The 21,421-nt window shown below is 37.2% G+C and overlaps 1 protein-coding gene across 5 annotated transcripts in view; it reads right to left on the bottom strand.

Moving 5' to 3' along the window:
* The window catches only part of LOC116231250 (N-heparan sulfate sulfotransferase 4), a 158,138-nt gene that overhangs the window by 43,433 nt on the left and 93,284 nt on the right, over positions 1 to 21,421 (bottom strand). For all 5 annotated transcript variants that reach the window (XR_016466082.1, XR_016466083.1, XR_016466084.1 and 2 more), the window contains exons 4-7: positions 16,450 to 16,537; positions 11,408 to 11,562; positions 3,325 to 3,510; positions 1,271 to 1,399 (exon numbers count right to left, since the gene is read on the bottom strand). Coding sequence is in view for 2 of the 5 variants with exons in the window: in XM_090139215.1 (XP_089995341.1) it covers positions 1,271 to 1,399; positions 3,325 to 3,510; positions 11,408 to 11,562; positions 16,450 to 16,537 (558 nt within the window). In the remaining 3 variants the exon portion in view is untranslated. The remainder of the gene's footprint in view (positions 1 to 1,270; positions 1,400 to 3,324; positions 3,511 to 11,407; positions 11,563 to 16,449; positions 16,538 to 21,421) is intronic.

Genomic DNA, 21,421 nt, shown 5'->3' with positions numbered 1-21,421 from the left:
AGCCAAAATTTTCACACGCAATCATCTAATTATAGAATACCAAATTCTATACTTAGGTCTCTAAATAAAAGTGACCTGAATTTGAGAACTAGCTTCAACTGAAGTTTCTGTACCTCTACAAAAAAGTCAATGCGTACCACCATTGAAAATTACTGAAAATTAGGCCACCTACCAAGACACAAGTCATTTGTCTTGTGAGTAGAATACCTTGTTTGAGTGGAACAGGAGGAGAGGAGGAGAACAGCAAAAAATAATTGGTATGGTTTTTTGTCCTTCTTCCTCTAACCTCTAAGCTACTGTCTCAAATGGCACCAGGCTGTTGTTTACTTCAAAAAGCAGCACTTGTGGTCATATAGCTTTCCTCCTTGATAAGCACAGTCATATCTGTATACCTATACATTGTGTTGTCTTAACTGTGGGAGCACATGCATTTTAGCATGGCACAGTTCAGACTTTTTTTGAGACACAAAATTGATCAATAGCTATGCAAATCATCCTAAAGAATGTGATGCTCATGATCAAACCATATGTTTGTAGATTGTTTGTGCACATATACATTGGGTTATGGTTCGTGTAATCTTTGACAAAGAAAAAGTACAGAACTGAACACAGCATATTCTTGGATAATACTGTTCCTGGTGCTATTCTGCAAGGATTTTGTGAAATTATTACTTTCTTACCTGTATGTGCTTGCCTCATTAGTAATGTTCAGCCAATTTCATCTTTTTTCTATAACTGCTAGGTGATGTGTAGGCATTAGAAGGCTATATAGTGCTTGAGGGTATTTTTTTTAGCTACGCAGGACCTATTTTTAAGAAGTGGTGGTGAGGGAATGATATCAGCCCTGAGCCCAGGAGTTTCCAACAAGTTCTCTTAGGAGTGTGCAGAACCATGATTAGGAAAACAGAAAGGGAAGTGGAATAAGGTCACTCAGCTCTCTCTACCCTCACTGTTTTCTTTCAGTATTGGTTAGATGTGGCAATGTCCTTTTCTCTTACAAGGACTCAGATTCAGGGGTGAGAAAAAGCTTGAAAATGACAGGAATACATTTTTCAGCAACTTGCTGCATACAATCAGATTTTTTTTTACTAATTTCTAGTTGGTTTTTGCTTCATTCATCTTAAGTTGTGTATTCCCTCTGATCAAATAATCTTCTTTTTAATTTTCCAATGTAGATCAAAGGAAACTAATACCTTTCCCTTCTTCCTGCCCCCCTTCCCATTACTCAGTGTGTCGAAAAGTAGCAGAAGTAGCAAAAGAAGGTACCTACAGGATTCAGGAGAATGGTGAGGAAAAGTTCACCTCCTCGGATACTTTTGTCCAGCTCCTGAGGACCCCCAGGATATTCCTTGTAAAAAATAGTATGAGTGAAAAGGCCACAGGTCTGTCGAGGGAGCACCTGAGAACAAAATGACAGCACCATTGTAATATTAACATTTCTGCAAATTTACTCTAACATATTCACTGTAATACTTCCAGCAGCTTGAACAAAGCTGCAGTCCTTTCCTACTCTGTAATCCAGTGTGTTTACAGACTCTCGTGTACCTTCTGCGCTCTCACTGTAAGCAAATTCCTGCAGATATGCTTTCCAGATGCAAAGCTGCATCACACATGCAGACTGCTTTAGCCAGCTTATCCAGTAATAATTAAGGGCTTGTTTCCTGGTGTTTGAAAGAGAAAGAAAACAAACAGCTAAATATTTCTTCCTTTGGCAAGGTTAGTTTATTACAGGATAAATAATGCTTCCTGGCCATCTTCGCTATTGCAGGTAATTAACGTTACTGGGACACTGAAATGAGTTGTTATTCAAGGCTGTAGATCTCAAATGAGTTTCACATTTTCCTCAGTTTAACGTACTGTGTATTACATAGTGTCCAAAAATCACAGTGAAACCCTTCTCCTCTCTGTCAAACCTTTCCAGGATTGGTGGAGCATGCACATGACAGTGATCGGAAGTCAGGCCTCCATCCCATCATTAATCAGGAGGCTGCATGTCAGAAACTTGCAAGCTAGCAGATGTGGGAAGTAAACTGATATTGGAAAATTAGATGTTTTAGTTACATTGCTAAGTAGTTAAAATCAAAGGGCTCTGGTGCACCAATTAAAGACAACAAATGTCAGAGTTTATAGATACTGCCTAACATATGCAGAGACACGATTCACCTGGGAAAGGCCTTTAGTTTCCCTGCAGTCAGTGCTTTCATTTTTCTACTCAGTTAAAAGACAAACCTTAAGATCAGTGAAGCATTTTAATGTGTAAATGCGTTGCTGCATTCAAGTCTATGCCAATCACAATTGGACTTCGTGCAGTGACTTGTTGGTTTTGACTGAGACATATTGAAGGAATAGCATCAAATTGTGCCGGGGAGTTTCAGGTTGGATGTTAGGAAAAACTACTCCATAAAGGTGGTTAGGAACGGGCTGCATAGGAAAGCGGTGGAGTCACCATCCCTGAAGGTGGAGAAATGGTACTTAAGGACATGGTTTAGTGGGTGGTATTGGTGGTAGGTGGACAGTTGGGCTGGATAATCTTAGAGGTCTTTTCCAACCTTAATGATTCTATGATTCTATGTTTCTTTTGTCAGAATGTTGATCCACTAAGTGAGATTTTACATGTGCAGGCAATATTTGCATCTGTTAGGACTTTTCTATGGTTAAGGACCTAGCTTTGAAAAATATATTTCTAACTTAGGTTATACAGATATAAGTTTTGCAGTTGCCTGTTTCAGTCTCACAGTCTTGTCCATTCAAACTTTTTTCCTTCAAGCTGCTGGCTGGGAGGATGGGTCAACTCATTTTACACAATTCCCTGCTTTTCAAACAGGTGAAATATGCATGTGAAGAGCCCTCTCCCTTCTAACCCAAATGTGGGGTGTAGAAGATTGTGTCCAATCTAGGAGATTCAGGAGCACAGTTCAGAAGGAAACCTTGGCCTTAGAGAAGTGCCAGAGAAGATTACTTCTACCTGTTCATTTTTTTTAGTGTTGAGTTTCTAATCCTTTCATACACAAAGATGAACCAGACCTTGAAACATAGGTCTTAAGTAGTTTAATGAATTTCAAAATATGCATTTATATTTTGATTGATGGTTGGTAATAGATTGGGTTACAAATACACTCAGTTTCTGAAGATTACATTAACAGTTGCCTGACTTTGTGTGACTTTTTAAAATTGCATAACAAATGCACTCTTTTGGCATCTTTACAAATCCTTGATCACAGAGAATTTTAATGATTGCTGTAAAACTTGAAACATTTGGTAAAAATAGCAGACTTTTGAATCACTTAAAGTAATATTGCTATGAAGCATGGAAATGCAGTGTACCATGATGCCATTGTGGATGAAGCCCCGTCTGTACCGTGCAGGCTTCAGGTGTGGGTATTCTTCTGTGCTGGTCACTCGGATATGCCAGACCTTCTTCCAGGCCTCGTACAGCTGGATGTGGACTGGGTAGACTCCAGAGTGGTGTGGAGCCACTGCGTATCCCATGTCAGTTGGTATGCCATGCTCCTGCGACACAGCAGAGAGAAGGATATATTTAGGAGCAGAAAAAGAACACGTAATTCTTCAAAGATTTTCTTCTGCGGATAACAGCTTTGGAGAAGCTGTTGTCCTTGGACAGCCTTGTATCTATTTATTTGTATGTAGCACATGCTAAAAACAGGGGAGAGGTGGAGGGAGCTTGAATTAGTTTGATGTCTGTAGAGTGATAAATAATCCTCTTGGATTACACTGTGTTACTGTTGTTGTAGAGAACAGGTTTATCTGCCTGTTCATTAGATGTTGCATGCTTTATAATACGTGTTCTGTTTGGTTCTGTTTAAAGAATCTTGTAAATTATCAAATAGCATTAGAGCAGTAAGCAGAAAAACGTGTTGCTCTGACATTTGTGGCTTGTTCTTTCCTATTACTTGAATAATAGCAAGATGTCTTGCTGATACAAAACAAACAAAAAAATGGGCATATGTCCCCTACAGCTTCTGAATATTCTTATGTTTCCCAAAGTATTAGGGTAGTAGCAAAAAATCTGGACTGAAAGACATATTTTCTGTTTCATAAATATTTATTCAGTTCCTCTAAGGAATTATGTGCATTTTCATGAATATAATCTGTAGGCTATATTGAAAGTATCTCCTGATGGAACAATGAGGTGTTTATATGCAGGTAGACGGAATTAAGGAGCTAGAGTGTAAGTGTACTAATGTGCTGAGCATGTTCCTTTACTCCTGAAGATCTCTTGCCTTTGTTCTGCTACTAATAGCATCTATGACCTCGTGTGGTCTATCCAAAAAACTTATCTGATGGGTCCCCTTAACCTTTTTTGTAGACTAGGTATTTTTAAGAATGCATGTGATTTGATTGAGTGATTAGCTTTGTTGGGTTGAGTGATGTACAGAAATGTACCTGGCATTTTGTCACCAACTACTGCCAGGAAGAAAGGTTATGTTCTGCCTCTTCTTCCTTAACCTCACACTCATTTTCAACCCCTTCGATTTCTAAGTCCTTTTCAACTCCCATGGGAGATCTCCAGGGGATCTTTTTCTATGCTCTGAGTGTTTACTGCATCTCTTTTGCTCCCAGTGACATGTTATGTGGGACAGTGTCCATGGCCCCAGTTCCTCACCTTCTCTCCTCTTCTGCCCTCGGTGTCAATAAAAGCACTCCCTTCTCCTGCTGAGAGAGCTGCCACATCAGCTATTTTTCTGTTCATATATAATTGATACACATGAAAAAGGTTAAAATCTGAGCTGGTGTGCTTGTCCTTCATCTTGCCCATATTATCTGTTGATAACATTAACTGTTGATTACTTCTGGGAGTGGCAGATTCTGTAGGGCATCTTTAAGTACTTTGCAACGAAAGGCTTTTGGTTCAATGAAAAAATTAAATTAAACCAATGGGGAACACTTGAGAAACACCATTTAATGCATCCTCTTAAAATTATCTGTTTCTTACTAGCAAATATCTTAGGTTACCTGCTGATCTTGGGGAGGGTGGGGAGAATGTATAAAAAGAACACCAAACACACTCTTTTGCAATTTACTGACAGAAAAGTGTGACTTTCAGTTATTAATGTTACATACCTGAAAGGCATGAGTCAGTTTAAGGTGAAATGATGAATAGAAGTATAGTTAGAAGTGTCACTCTTTTCTCTTTTCTTTGAACATGAATAAAGGAATAGGTTATGTCTAAGGGTTTTTGAAAAATCTCACTATTTATTAACAGAATGTCTGAACAGTCTATGATGCTCACAGTCAGATGTACTGAATTACAATGTGCAATAACAAAACTTCACCAAAACCTGTTAGGGAGTTCACAGACACAAATGTAAAGCGAAAGTGTCTCAATCTAGCTAATGACTGCTACTCTGAGTATGTCTGAAAGGAGGTATCTGGATGAATACATGCAAAACCCTGTTTATCTGCTTACTATTTGCAGCTGATATTGCTATAGTAACAGAACCTCAAAACGGTAATCTACCATTCACAAATAAAATAAGGCACCACTTTGCAAATTCTAAATATAAAAAGATAATTAACCTCTGAATAAATTTGTACACCATGCAGTTCATCATTTAAGTACATGTCACTCAGACACCCAATATGATTTTAAAAAGATATAAGCAAGACGTAATCAGATGTGACCAGTTCCATGTTGAGTTTACTTGGGTAAATTAAACATCAGATGTCCTATTTTAGTGATTTCTTTTATTTTGTTTTTTATTTTTCTTTTTCATATTTTTGTTATTAAATTTAGTTTGGTGTTGAGAATTAATGTGCTAAAGGAGAAGCAAATATGTGAATCCAAGAAGGACTTGCTCCAAGCTGTCAGGCAAAATGAGAGGTGCCATTAGTGAGTACACTCTTTGCTCTAAGGAACTATTTCCTACTAGATTTCATAAGGTTATTTCTACATTCAAGACTTTGTACATGTGCTTGCGTAGTTTGGAAAATTTCTTGACCTTTTAGGCACTATGAAGAACAGTATTACATTCTTGAGCATGCTTGAGCTGGTACATGAATCCAAAATAGCAACAGGAAATGCTCAGTCCTACCAGTGCAGCCTGGCTCATCTGCACAGCCTTCAGAGCTACCTTAGGAGAGCCATGTGCAGGACGGGTGCTTCTATGAGTGGTTTGAAAAGCTGAAGTAATCTGCTACGGCTCCTTTCCTCTCATAATTATCAGCTTCTTTCAAGCAAGTGAAGACTTCTGACCTTGCTTTTTGTACAGAAATGAGCTGTATTCATCATGTCAGCATGTACTATGTATATTCATTCTATGTTTGCTAAAGAAAAGACAGGTAATGGAGACTTAGCGCTGCTTTCCAAGGGTAGGTGTATCTCAAAACATAAGTTCGTGTTCTGTTTTCTTCTGTGAGCAGATGCTAGAGATTTTAGTTTAAAAACAAAACAACAACAACAACAAAACAAACAGTGACAGGAAAATTGGCTACTTATATTAGCAGGATGTTGTTTGAGAGAGACTCCGTTCCCGATTGCAACAAATACTACATTTACTGTTAAAGCACAATAAGGACTAAAATTATGCTATATGACAAAAGTAAATCTGGTTATTAAAAATGACTATTGATTTATTTTACATAAATATATAGTACTAGCCATTACTGGGGAGAGAATAAGAAAACCCAGATCTTTAATTCAACAAATCTTATGTCTACTGTGGATTTCTTCATACAATCAATTGAATTGCAAGAGTACCTTTATATAACTAATTCTTAGATGAAGAAGTTAATATAACCTCAGGCAAGTTTTCAAAAATGTTTTGACTTTGTCCAACAGTAGGTGATAGGGAAAATATGGTTCTTTATGAGATGTTACCTTCCAAAATTGAGATTTACATAAGCTTTACATACTTTTAGTACTGGGATATATTTTTAATATTGTTGCAGGTGGATGAGATTTCCTATGAGATTATATGTTACTTTGCAAGTTTAAAATACTTTAGTAAAGTTTTTTGTGTTTTTTTTTTTTTTAATTTTATTTTAATTTGATAAATGAATTAGCCACTTATTTGTCAGCATAAATATGTCATAAAAATATGTGGTATTCTAGCCTTCCTGGACACAAAATTTTGTTGATATTTCTGGATAGTTTTACTGAATATATATTTTATCCTTTTAGTTCAATTCTAAACGTTTAAAATCATGTTTAAAAATTCTCTAGCTAGACAAAATGATTCAGCAAATAAGAAATTATTGTTAAGAGACAGGAGAAGTGCTAATGTGAATCTAGTTTATAATCAGGAAATTGAAATTGAATCCAAGGAGCAATACAAGAGAAGATCTGAATTGATTTGTTTTGTAAAGGTACATCTCACTTCATATCAGATCATAGTGATGTTTTTACAGTCCATGATAATTTTTGCCCTCTTTCTACCATACTTTTGGTGTATGTGTTCACATGTGAGAGCAGAAAATAATTAGAGAGCAAATAAATCAAGGGACAAAACAAAGAGCTACAGGCTTTGGATTAAATATATCCTAGTTTTTATAAGATAAGGATATACAAGAGGGTGAGGAAGAATATTTTATGATTAAAGGTTGGCAGTAAAAATCAGCAGAACTTGGTTTGTTTTATTTTTGGAATATGGGCTAGCAGAGACATCTGCTTACATGATTTGTTTACCTCTGTATCAGTTGTCTGGCCTATAAATACATTAGAATAATAATATCTGAGATATTATCGGTTTGCAAAGCTTAATCCATTAATGTCTGTAAAGGATTTGGGGATCCTCTGGTAGAAGAAGAAAATAACCTACAAAATATGATTGACAAAACAAATTAATAATCAAAATAAATATCATTTTCCTTTAGCTGAGCTTTGAAATATGCTATACATATATACATAAATAACGAGATGTTAGAATAGCAGAGTTATGGTTAGTCTGCAACCTGCTGTATTGAAATTAAAATCACTTATTCTGGTGTTTACTTGTGTAAGCTTTCTGGTATAAATCTACCCCGAAGGGTAACAAACAGAGATAAAGACCAAAATCTAAAGAAAGGGACTTCACTCTTTGCCTATGAAAAGTGAGGGAAGAATGAAATGTGAACGTACTGGGTGCATCAACAGTGGGAGTGTGCAGTGCTTGGGATTGCTCTCCTTCCCATGCAAGGGAAATGTTCTCTGAAGCAGCAGAAACCTAGGAGGCTGCATGGAATCCTACCAAGCGTTCGTTTCCTATAGCTGTTATGCCCTGCTCTTAGAGTGTGAGGCTGAGGATGCCGCGAGTGCTTGGGAAGAGGTGTGGCAGTGATGGGAGCAATGGACACTGGCAGCTGTGGGGCTGTTGCTCATGCATGTGTGGGCAGGGATTTTGTTAAGCAGAACTTCCTTCACTTCATGATAGATCCAGGGCAGTGGGGCAACAGCGTGTATGAAGGATGTCAGAAAACAACTTCCTCTCACCGTCTAGATATGGAACTAGAGAAATGGGGAATGATGTGCTCATATTAAAAGTAGTCTCCTTTAATTCATAAGCAGTTTACAGGCAAAGGAAATTCTTAAAGACTGTTGATTTTATAAAGCCCCAGAGTTTACTTATTCCCAGAGGTTTACTTATCTACACTGAAATCAAGGTAATTGCGCACCTAATTAGCAATTAGTTGTATTTATACAAATTTGTTTAGCTACCTGATTTCTATGAGTATTTTTTGATGTACCTGTTTGAAGCAGGCTGCAATTGTAACCTATTTATAGAGCCTCACTCTGAGGTGCAGACATACCAGTGTAGAACAGAACAAGGTGTTTTATCCAGCTGCCGCTGTAACACCTGCATTTCTTGCATGTATCCATCAGACTGTATTTATTCTCAAGCTTCTGCAAACCAAAGATTATACATTGTGTAAATGCAAGAGCCAATAAAAATGGTGCTTGTGTACATTTATAGCTCCATGTGATAATGTCCATGAAATACTGTGTTTCAGATAAACTGGCTTATGTTTGTTAAGCTTGACTTTAATCCACAGCACTCAGAGAAGAACATTCCTTTTATGAAATGTTTTCTCCCAGTGAATATCACCACTCCTGAGCCTCATGCTCTCTTGCACGAAGGAACTGCTGACTGTGAAGGGATTTAGATCTAGCCTTTAAGGTCCAGGTTCCTAGTCAGTGTGATGTTTCTTCCAAAATGAAAATGCCCTGAGGAACTGACAGGTCTTAATGAAGAGATTTTTTTTTTGTTGTGGAGGTGGTTTTTGGGATGTTAAAGCAGCCTTGATTGCTTTTTTTCTTATATAATTATTTGCTCTCTCATCTTGAAGAATTCATTGCCTTCTCACCGTGTTTAAAAAATGAACAAAGAAACACATCAGGTGAAGAACGAATGCGATCATACTTCTGAATAATTACTGCAACTTCCCTTGCACAAACTGGCAAAGTGTTTTCTCTACTTACAGTTAAAACAGGAGGTGGGCAGATACGGTCAATAAATAGGAAATGTGTGAGAAAATGGCATAAACGTCAAGCTGTATTCCCCTGAGTATGGTGCTAAATAAAGATAATAGAGCACAAATAAGATTTATAGCACTAAGCAGACTTACTGTTTACTGTTCTGGACCTATAATATAAATTTGGAAACATTCTGTGAAGTAAAAGAATAATAAAAAGGACTCGCTTTCATTTTGGAAGACTTAAAGAAGTGCAGTTGTAGAAAAGGGAGTTCCTTTCCCGAAGAAGACATGAGGCTGAGAATGAGAAAGAAGAGCACAAGGCTACTCTGTGTCATAGCTGGAAGCTCTGTTAGATATCAGGAAAGCTGTCATATCAGGAAGACAAATTTCTACCCCAGAGTGGACTTCAAAGGAAGCCTTTTGAAAAGAAATGTTCTCATAAGTAAATTGCAGAGCTTGTATCGATTCAAGGTTGAGAGGTTGGTACAACCCCTGTCCAAATGCTAGCAGGAAATAAAGCTGTAATAACTGCAGCCTTTCCCTGACATCAGGCTCTTATTTATAGGCACCCAAAGGAGTCTCTACCCTTCAATGATGATAGGAAGATGGGCTTTATCTTTCTGTAGCTGAAGTTGCAAACATTCTATTACAAGCTCTGTTTTCAAGCTGCATTATAGATTTTATTTCTGAAGGTGATTTGATCTAAAAGACATCATGTTACCTGAAAATACTAGGAAAATTTTCCTGCAGGTTTTGAAGATGAATGTGGACTTGAGATAGGAATTACTTAAATTGGTCTTGCATTTAAAATCTCAACTATATATAGATTCCTTAGGCCTCTGCAGCAGTTAGGCCAGGTCAAACAAAAGACATGAACAGGCTATGCTGGGAGTGATGCTGTAACACTGTGTTGTAGAAGAGAAAAGTGATCCCAAATGCCTCTGCACTGATTTCCTACAAAGAAGCAGATGAGGGAGGTTATCTAGAGAGAAGGGTAAGCGGTTAAGCCATTTTTAATGAATTTGCTTTAAAGGTTGTTAGGAAAATATTTTCATAAACAAGGGAATAAATTGCTTCCAACTGCTTGTTAAGACATCTGCCTTGGCTTGGCTTCCTGATGCCTCTTGGCTCATGTGAGGGATGGGGAGCAGGGTCTGCTGCTGGCTGCCCTTTCTGAGCTGTGAGGGGCTGAACTTTGTGCTCCCTAAGCAGCAGAGAAAGCTTCACTGCGCTACTCTGCTCTTTTGAGTGGCACAGGTTACTTGGCATTTCTGTGCCTTGTCAAAGTCCACACAAGTGTCTTTTCTAAAGAGAGCATTTGCAGACTTCAGCTTTTTTTTGTGATGCTTAGTAGAATTACCCTGAATGGACTCTAAGTGGTTTCCACGTGACCTCTGAGTGTAAGTGCTCTGAGCTCTGGGCAGTGCTAGGAGGATGGCTCTTGTAAGTTAACAACAGAAAAAAGCAAAAAGGAAATGTTATCTATAAGCACTACTAACAGCTTAGCTATGTGAAAAAGCATATTTTCAGGTCATCTAAAAAAGCACTCTGAAGTCCCACAGCTTCATTTATTTACCTCATTAGCTTCAAGATTTCTCACAAACCATGCACAACATTTCACAAAGTTGATTGAAGCTTTCACCCTCACTTCTGAAGCTGTTTGCACCAGACGTCAAGGAGCTGATAACCTGTGTATTATTCCCTTCCTAAAGCTCAAAAGGCCAAATGACATCTGCCAAGAATTCCCTGCTTCTGATCCCTGTGGTCTTGCAAGACAAGGTCAATGGGCTGCTTCCTATCCAGTAAGCCTGTGCTGGAGAAAAAGGCAAAATTCAGCCCAAGTTTGAGTCAGAGTGTTTTTTTTTAGGGCTGATTTACCAATCTTGCAACCTTATTTTTATACCTATTTAAACATATGTATAATACAACTAATACAGCCACGCTTTCCTTGCTGTGTTTATATGCAAGGGTGATCCATCTAGTAACTCTTACTTACTAGTGCAAATTCTTTGTTGAGGATCATCTGCTCCACCAGTGACGACTCATTGTGGAAGAGATGAGGCTGCATGTGACTCCACATATGGGGAAACCACCAAAACTCATCCACAGATCTCAATAGCAGGTCATCGCCTTCATCTTCCTCTTCAGTGCCTGCAAAAGATAGAAGAAGAAAAAAAAAAAAAAAAAGGAATAGAAAAGTAAAGCAGAAAATGTCCATAATTACTTTGGTGGGGGTTTTCTTGTTTGTTTCTCTTTCTATTCCTGACACCATGTTAATTTACTGTAGTTCTAACACAGTGTAAGTTTTAAGAGTGAATTGCTGTTCTATGTAATACAATAGAAGTTTTCAGAAGTTCAGGCTCCCTGTGAAGATGAAGGCTGGATGGACTGCCCATTGAGGTGGTTGACTCACTATTCCTCAAAGTGTTCAAGAAATGTGGAGATGTGGTACTAAGAAACCTGAGGAACATAGTTTAATGGGTAATATTGATGGTAGGTGGACAGTTGGAATGGATGGTCACAGAGGTCTTTTCCAACCTTAATGACTTTATGACTTGTATCCACCTGCTTTGGTCCTGGCTGACACTGCACAGCTGAGGCTGGCTTAGTGGCCCTGCAGAGTGCTGTGTACCAGTCTTGCTAAAACTTACTCTTTACAGCTACCTCATTAACCTCAGCAAAGTGAAATCTGATACTTTCTGGTAAAAAATGCAAAAAAGTTTCAAAAATATGATAAACGCAGAACTAATGGCAAGAGTTCTACATGTTGTTTCCTATGGTTCAATATTATATTCTTGCCATGTTCAATCTCTAAGTAAAAAGAATAAAAATTCCTACGTTAGTGAAGAATATCTGTGTCAGGCAGAAGCAAATATGCTTATAACAAATCAACCCCCCTATCTAAGAAATGATACAGTGCTACTTCCACGGTATGCAGACATATGTCTCCAGTGCTTTTTTAATCTAGGAAGGAAAAGTTATGTTTCCACTAGCTTTACCCTCAAATTACTGAACAACATTCAGTTTATTGCACTTTCCTGTCTTGCTCCTTTATCATCTTAATTTAAATGCCTTTATTTAGCTTTGGTCAAAGAAATAATTATCTAAATCAGCCTACTCATGCAAACATAGATTGCTTTCTCTCTCTGGGCCTTACAGTTTTTGCAAAAATCACTGAAAGAAAATACTCCATGCATGTCTCTGTTTACCTTTGGGTATGAAGCAGGGACACACAAAGATACTGCTCAGTGCATGCACTTCAGCTCTATTTTTACAGGTCTGTTTTGAAGAACGCTAGTACACAAAGGGAGCATTTATTTGAAACTTTTGCCTAGCATCACCGAATCAATTTATTCTTCTTTGTAGCACTCTGCAAGTTCAAAGAAAGCATAAAGTTGCTCCCGCTGATGGGAGCACTTCTGGAAAAGAGGAAAACAACCTTGTTTTTAGGTAACTTCTTCCTCAGACAAAGGGACCTATGGCTGCCCTGTCTGCTCCATTATCCAAAATTTCTGGATGGTGCATTTTTTAATGACTACTCTCTTGTTTCTTGGAATATATTGTTCACTTGCACCCTCCCAGAGAAATGCAATCAGAAGGGAGATAATTAACATAGACATTCCTGTTTCAAAGCAGGAAGAAGAGAAAAGGGTAAATATAATAAAGAACTGTGATTATTTGATGTACGATTTAGTCCAAATCATAGTTTATTGCCTTATTAAAGTATGGTCGTTTAGATAGATTATTTTATATCACATGTTATAGTGATTTGTTCATAAATTTAGATACAATTCATCAAAATTTGCACATATATATTTTACCATAGCGAAGATCAAACAAGATAAAGCATGATACTTCCCAGCTTATATAAACAAAGTGTCAAAGTTGGAACAGAAAGGCTTGAAGTTTAACACTTGGTGAAGTTTTCACTTTTCAGAGGACTATTTTCTTTATAGGCTACAATAAGAATGTTTGATTTTTATGAAATATCAAATAGAGGTATTTTTAAAAAGTCAAAAGTTTAATGCAATATTTGCGAAATGCTTATATATTTTGAATATTTTTTGCCCAACATCTTGTTTAAAGTATTGAAAGCAAAACAATGAATTGGGAAGTTTTCAATTCTTGTGTAATCAGTATTTTCTGTATGACTTTCTATCTTCATTTTAGTCTGAAATCTGAAAACTGCAGTAGGCCTACAATCGAGAAGATGAACATATATCTACTTTGAAAGACACTATGCACTTTGCACAGGTGGATAATAATTTGGTGTTTGATTGCATCTAATAAATAAACCTTCATTTTAAATCTACAGCAACTTGGAGGTCTCGAGCTCAAAATTGAAACAATGTTTGAAGTTGCCATCAATAATCTTAGAAATTTCAAATTCAAATTCTGAGAATATTTTCAATTCTGTTGCCATAGTGTAAGCAAGCAGAAGATATTCGCTAAAACTGCATAACCAGTAGTCTTTACTCTTTTTTTTTTTTTTCCCCTATCAGTTTCACATCTACAGTGCAGAGTATACCCATGCTACAGGAGGGAATAATGATGGTGTCAGTTATTGTACTGGTATGCAGGCAAGCCAAATAAGATTGGTATTTGTCATATAGAAGTCAGCAGCATCTTTCAATGAAAATGCTTAACAGTTTAATATGCCAACACATTCCCAAGATCATCTCTCTCTTTAAACTGATCCTAGTTCTGGAAAGGCAAGCAAAATCACAAATTAAAGAAGTCAATAAGGCACAACAATCTCGGTGCACTAATAAAACATGGTGAATATCTGATACTAAAAGCCCCTGGGGGTAAACGAGCCACATTTACAGTAATTAAACAATACTTTTCCATGTTTTATTTATTATGAATCAATAAAGTGTATATTGCACAGAGAATACGTTAGAATCTTTCCACTAAACTGATACGACAAATGCCACCACTGACCTGTAAATGAAGTGCTCACTTAAAAACTTGAATACTTCACTGAGTACAAACAGCAGCATGTCCCTTAATGGAGGCAGTGGTATGCTTCAGCTCATTAAGTAGTTTTGTGCTATTTTGGTATGCCTTGGGATCCCTAGGAGGACAGGCAAATATGCACATTCTCCTATATTCTCTCGCTGTGGCAGCAGTAGTGAATCAGAAATTCGTCTGTGTTATACCAGCTGGGCAATGAAACCTGTCGGTTAGTAGGAACTGGCTTCACTAAGAAATAGTAACAGCATATGGAGACAATTGGGATTGTCAGAAAAAGTGCTTTGGCAGGTTAAGTGTGATTTTGTAGGAAAGCTTCATGTTTTCTGCCAGTCACTGCCTTCATCTTATAATATTTGTAATAAGTTATCTTCTTTTCCACCTCTTCTCCTCCTTGAATTGTCTTTCTGTGTGGTGGATACCGAAATGTCTGATACCAGTTTCACTGTAATGGAGCAGCATCCTGCTTCAGAGCTGTTCAGAGCCTTGGGCTATTTTGTTTATTTTGTTTATTTTGCTGTATTAAGTGTATGTCCAATTAATCTCCAGAAGAACTAACTATACAGGCAGGTCAAGCTGAAGTGAGCAGAATACTGAAGGTTTGTCTCCAAAGTTCTTCCCTAATCACAGATCTGCCAGTGGCTTGTTATATGACTCCAGGCAAGTAATTCCATCTCTCTCTACATCTCATTTTTCTCAGACTCTGCTGCTTATTTCTTTAGCCTGTGAGGTTTCCTGGGCAGCAGTTGCCTAGCATTATGTGTCTGCACAAGGGGAAAACAGGCTGGACTTTCAGTGGTGTCTGAGAACAATGGTAACACAAATAATTTTGGTTTCCTTCTCACTACTTATCTTTCAAATGATTTCTCATCCCCTTATCTTCCAGGGTCCTTTTTTACTCTTCTAATTGATGATGAAATAGAGACATAAGCGGTAGATGAGCTTGCTATCATCATGTTCACATGCTGGCAACGAAAGGGAGAGTACTGCTGCACTTACACTGTGACAGGGAATCTTCATCTTCCTGCTGTAGTACGCAGCTATCTCGTGACCTGTTACAGCTAGGACTGTCTCATTCCTTGCTTCTAAAGTTCTCTCATCATTTTGCTGCTGCAATGCCTTCACATCTCCTCTAAATGATTCCCAGCCTACATAATGCCACTCAGGCAAGAAGAGTTAGATGTGGCTGAACGTATTGGCAGCTGAGGATTCTAGAGTCTTGAAAGATGAGAAAGGTGCAGTACAAGAAGGACAGTATGTGTCTTTGTTGCAGTGAGTCTCTAAATATGTCTTTTTACGTTAGGGAGAAGAAGATGAAGGGGAAGGGAGGGAGAAAAAGGCGGGAAGAGGACATTGTACAGCAGAGAAGTGGACCAAAAGAAAGAGAGGAGTCATAAAAAGAAGGAAATGTAAAAGCACCTAATCTTTCATGGAAGCATAGTGTGGGTATACAGCTTGTTCCTGCATGCAGCACAGAGGTAACAGGGTTTCAATTAAATTTATTTTCATCTTGTTTTCTCTTTTCTTGGAAAAAGAATGTACTTCTGAACTGTATGATTCTACCTTCATCATCCCTCCCACTTTTCAGACTGTTAAAATAAATAACTTCCAGTCATAACAAAATCTTATGTATCCCATTTAAGTAAATCTGCCTCTTTAGAGGTTATGAGACATGTTTTCTTTCTTTTTTTTTTTTTTGTCTTATATATTTCTTTATATCTGTCATACTGGTAAATCTTTAGTATGTCTTCTCTTTTCTCTTGCATTCTGCAGAATTACAGAGATCTTGGCAGCTCCTTTTCTCCTTTTACGACATGAAGGTTTACTATCATACATCTTTCAGAAAAGTACCAATGACATCTACGTATTCCTAATAAATTTATCCATAGGCTATTCTTGCCCCAGTGGACAGCAAATGAGACCCTGGATCTAAAATGGTGGAGCATATATTTCCCACTCCTCTACTTAGTGCTTTAATTTAAAAAAAAGCATGTCTAAAGCTGGGCTTAAAATCCTGTCACCTATTTATCTGTAGCTACCTGAGAACATGAAGTTCCTTCTTACCTGTATGGTAAAATTTTCCTGAAAATCCAAGGTTGAAGGTAAAATTTGCAACCTGAGTGCGCAGTAAATTCTGAGTCTCTAGTAAAGCCTGAAATAAATAAGAAATTAACATGCATTTAGAAAAGTGAGTATTAATTTTTGAATGCCTCATTTAAAAAAATTGTGTCCAGCTGAGGAGATATAACAAAAAAAGATCCTGTTAAATTTATTTCACATTTTATTTTGAGGTTATTCTTTTTTTTTTTTTTTCTTTCTTTCCTTTTTAAAACTATTACAGTTAGCTTAATGTGCTCCATCAGTTTGATGATCTAGCAATGCTAGTAGTAGTTTCTAAGTGCTGAAGTACATGACAGACCAAAATACTATATATTATTTGCAATGATCTATGGCAGGACTTGAATCCAGTCACTGAGTCAGTGTACACTAAATCACTAAGCAACCCACATTTGGAGTTATTAATGAGGCTTGATAAAATGTGCTTAAACTCCAAAGTTAGAAATACTGCTTACCATCCAGATGTGGAGGCATTAGGGTTTACTTACCTGCAGAAACATATTTGATTGTGTTTAATTACCTAATTCAGGGTTATTTGTGAAAGTCAAATTTTGATCTATGGTGGAAGTAACATCCATTTTTCTCATGACCAAAATTAAATTCATTTTTATTCTATCTCTCCTCCATGAAAAGGATAAGACCAATCTAAATGAAAGAGAGGACAAGTATATTGCTTACAGAATAGGGGTAGTCCTGGTTATCTATCTAATGTGCATTTTTTCATGTGCATGTTCCCAACAAACACAGAAAAAGATAATGGTTCTGTCTGTACAAGCTGTCTACCTCTATTGTTAGGTCAACTCGGTGCTGCTTCTAAAGATAGTCCTTGCTGCGCAGATTTCTGCTTTGAATCAGCAGCTCACATAATCTGGGTATGCTACGTATGTGAGATGAATAGTGCATTTATCTCCATATTGGTCTTGCCATTGTTGAATGGGTTATAAACTCTATTTTCATCAATTTTCCACGTCTCCATTATGTGGCTCTCTAGAACTTTTCACATCATCTACTAATAACATTTCTATTGATCGAATGTTCATGTTCTAGTAAAGTTCAAAGACAAAGTGAACACTATGGTTTACACGCAGCCCAAAGTCCAGCTAATGTTTCCTTTAATTTCAAAAGATTACATTTCATATGTTCATTAGGAAGTTCACTTTACATTATAGGAAGACAGCATCACCGTTTTGTTCAACTCACTGGTATAAATTAGAAAAAAGGAAAGAACTATTTGTACCCAAAGAGTAATTAGTCCCTCATAAGTGGTGAATAATGGATTTAAGAAACTGAAATGCAGATTGGTGGCCTGTGCAATCCTAACCCAGATGGGAGCCAAGCAAAACAGATATCTCCTTTGCGTTGCAGTGGATTAGGAGATGTCAACTGCTGTCAGATTTTTTGGTAGGACATTAACATTCTAAACGTATGGATCTCATGTTAACTACAATATATATTCAGAGGCTATGGACGTTGGAACTCTAGTCTTTTATAAAGCTTTATTTGCTAACAGTCACCGTCAGTAATGGCATTGTTTAGGTGCCAGGCCGCTTCGGAGTGTAATATAAAAAGTTGTCAAAAAATGCATCTTCATTTTACTTTTGTTCCAACAGAAACATTGATTGAATGTTAAAGAAGACTTGAAACAAACTGTGGTTATCAGCCATTGCAGTCACCTAGTGGATATGCTGCTAAAGGAAATAAGTATAGCGATCTTGTTGCAGTAAATCATGTGCTTGAGCATTGTGTATTGAGACACATGTAGGTTTCCAGTTGATACTGGCAGACATTTAATAAATTGATCATTTAACTTCTGTGACAATTTCACATGTTTTGGGGCTCTATCTACATACTATATAAATATTCACCAGCATGTTTAACCTTATCTAATAATGGCATTAATCTCTAGAAAATTGAGGAATATCCCCAGTTGATAAAAAAGTCACTAAACTCACTCTGTTAAAGTCATAAGCAGAGAATCTGAGCTGTTATATATTAGAATATAACTTCCCAAGCTATGTAGAATATTTTATATATGTTGAGAAAGACTGATGGGCTGAGAAAAATCAATTCAATTTTCCTTTGAGGAAAGAGCACCTTGAGAAATTCTCTCTTAACATATAGTACAAGAAGGTATGCAAAAGAACTGTCATTGTATCACTTTATTTTTTTTTCTCTAATTTCTCTCACACTCACGTTTCAATAAGATCACAGAACTAGAAGATAGGCAGAAGCTTTACATCCCAGTAAGGTCTCATTAAAATTTCAGAATGAGGATTAAGATGTAAATCCTGTAACCTGCAGTGTGTCAAGCATTTTTGTCTGTCTAAAGGGCAAATCTGTCACTCAAACTAGATTTGTCTTGGTCCCAAATACTTGGTTTTATTGCCATTTCCATATATGCATATTAACTGAAATGATATGTGGCTAAATTTCATTTTCATTACCTCACTCCGTTTTAATACTAAGAGGATACTGTTAACCTAATGCATTTTGTCACTGCTTACTTTCTGTAGAGGATGGGAAACATCTGATTCCAAAACATCTCCCTGGGTGATTAGGGTCTACCTTCTGTACTTTCACAGAATATATATTTGAACAAAATTTCTAATGACCTACGCTGCCCTCACCAGTAATTTTGCAGATTTAATAATAAGAACTTTATATCGTACAGGGTACAGACTGTAACAGCACACAGTACCATGACAAGAAAAGAGCTGATTACTTGCATGCTTGTGAGTGATTAAACTCCTGCTTTTAGTGCTGAAACAAGGAAGGCCGTTGTTCAAGCAGGGTTGCTGCCCACTGGCTCCTGGGTGTTGCAGCCTGGAGGAGTTCTGTGTCCCTGCCATCTGGTGCTAGAAGTTTCTCTGGGGCTCACAGCCTTCAAAAGAGATGGAAGGTATTTATTTTATTCTAATCACACTCATGGAAGGATTTCGCAGGATGAGGAAGGACTATTGAATTTTAACAGCTGGAAATCATACCTGCCATCAGGTGTGAATACAGCTATTCACACTCTGCTCAGGTCCTGCTGTGCTCTCCCTGCCTCTCCTTGGCAGACCTCACTCCCCAGAGCCTCATCTGTCCCCATCTCTGTGTGCCACTCCCACTGACTTTGTATCATGACCTCAGGACTTGATGCTATCACTGAAGGAGAAACTTGGAAGTTTGACTGGTAGGCACTGCCCATAACCTCAGCAGAAGGAGATTCATACAGAGGAAAGGAGGAAAAAAGCATGACAAATCTTATTTTGTAGAGGGGTTTGGTTTTTTTTTTTTCTTTTGTTTTGTTTTTGTTTTTTGTTTTTATATTTCCACTGCCCATAGTATTTAAATGCTATCTGCCTATGTACATCTTTCCTTCAGCTTCAGTAGGATTATTCATTTTCCTTCAATTACTGAGTCTTAAAAGAGTTGTAAGTAGAGGAAGGCTGTTTGTAAGCTGTTTGCTCACCATTCCTTTTTTGTTGAACAGTTAAGTAAACCATGCTAGATAATTATTGCTTTTCAAGAAAAGAACCATGGAGCACATCTGCACATGGACAAACTGGCATGTCTCAGTGTCAGCCTAAGCAAATAGTGCTTTTTTTTCTTTCTTTTTTTTTTTTAAGTGATTCCAGGTTGTTCTTTCAAGTACAAAAACCAATTGCCAGGAACATCTCAAAACTTGTAAGTTTCATTTTGTTAATTGATTCTTTATTTTGTCAATGAAGCATCTCTCCATGACATCCATGAGATGTTGGATGGTCTCTTCTTTATACTACATTTATATTCAGCAGTATTTCACATTAATCCATTTAATAATTTTTTGTAGATTTGAAGTTGCTGTGGTTTTTCCGTTCATAATTGGTGCACCTATTGTACAAAAGTGATATTTTTCTGCTATGTCCTTGTTAATTATAACTCTAGCCTTCATTTACATAATAAACTTTTTGGGGCAATTTCTTCAGTAACATTTCATGGCTAATAGGAAGCAATTTGCTTTCCTTTATTAAGTACATTAAAACTTCATGCCCCAGACATCATTGACTGTAAACATTTGATTCTGCTCAAATTTAATGCACCAAGGCATTTTGCTCTGCCATATTAGGTTTATTTATGTGCTATGTTCTGGATTGTTAGCTGCTAATGAGACTTCAGCTCTTATTGCTCCGAGGCCTGAACACTAACCTCATTTTAATGAGTTCATTATTTGCTGCCTTCTGAATGGAAGACAACAAATTTTCCTTTTAATTAAAGGTCAAAATACCTCTGGCTAAGGAAAGTGAAGAGGTTATCAAATCCTTAGAGAAAGTAAAAGAATGACTTTTTCTGATTTTGATGCCAAGCATGGGCAGGCCAAATTGAGGTAGAAGGTATTTCTCAGGGGACTGAAACTCCAAATCTAACTAAGCTAAATGACAAACACTAAAACATAGTGGCTAACATTTCCAAGATGTGGTAACCAACACCCACCCTCCAGAAAAAAAAAAAAGAAAGAAAAAAAAAGAAAATAAAGAATAAAAAGCAACAACTAAAAATGAAGCACAAAAAACAAACAAACAAAAAAAAAAACCCAAAAAAAACCACTTAAAGTTGGCCAAATAATTAAAGAGGCTTTCCTTCTAACTCAGAGGTCCTTGTGGATCAATACTACTACTAGAGTATGAGTCCTTGTTAGCACGTGTGGTGATTTATAGGATGCAGAGGACAGATGCAGGATGAAGTGAGTCAACAAAATTAATCTCATATTTCTTTTTGGGGAAAGTGAAGCAAATGTGATCAGTGCCAGGGGCTGTTTGTGGTGAGAGAGGTATATGCAACTCTGTGTGTATATGTTTGTGCATATGCAGGTAAAAGGGATAAGTGAACCCCTTCTTCAAAAATACATTGCGGAAATTTTAGTTAAATGAAAAAAAAAAGATTAATTAAAGGAATT

The sequence above is a fragment of the Phasianus colchicus genome, chromosome 4, assembly GCF_987193195.1.
Source record: "Phasianus colchicus chromosome 4, bPhaCol1.hap1.1, whole genome shotgun sequence".
Classification (NCBI taxonomy): domain Eukaryota; kingdom Metazoa; phylum Chordata; class Aves; order Galliformes; family Phasianidae; genus Phasianus; species Phasianus colchicus.
The sequence above is the reverse complement of the archived record's forward strand: the minus strand, read 5'-3'. Positions and strand labels throughout refer to the sequence as shown.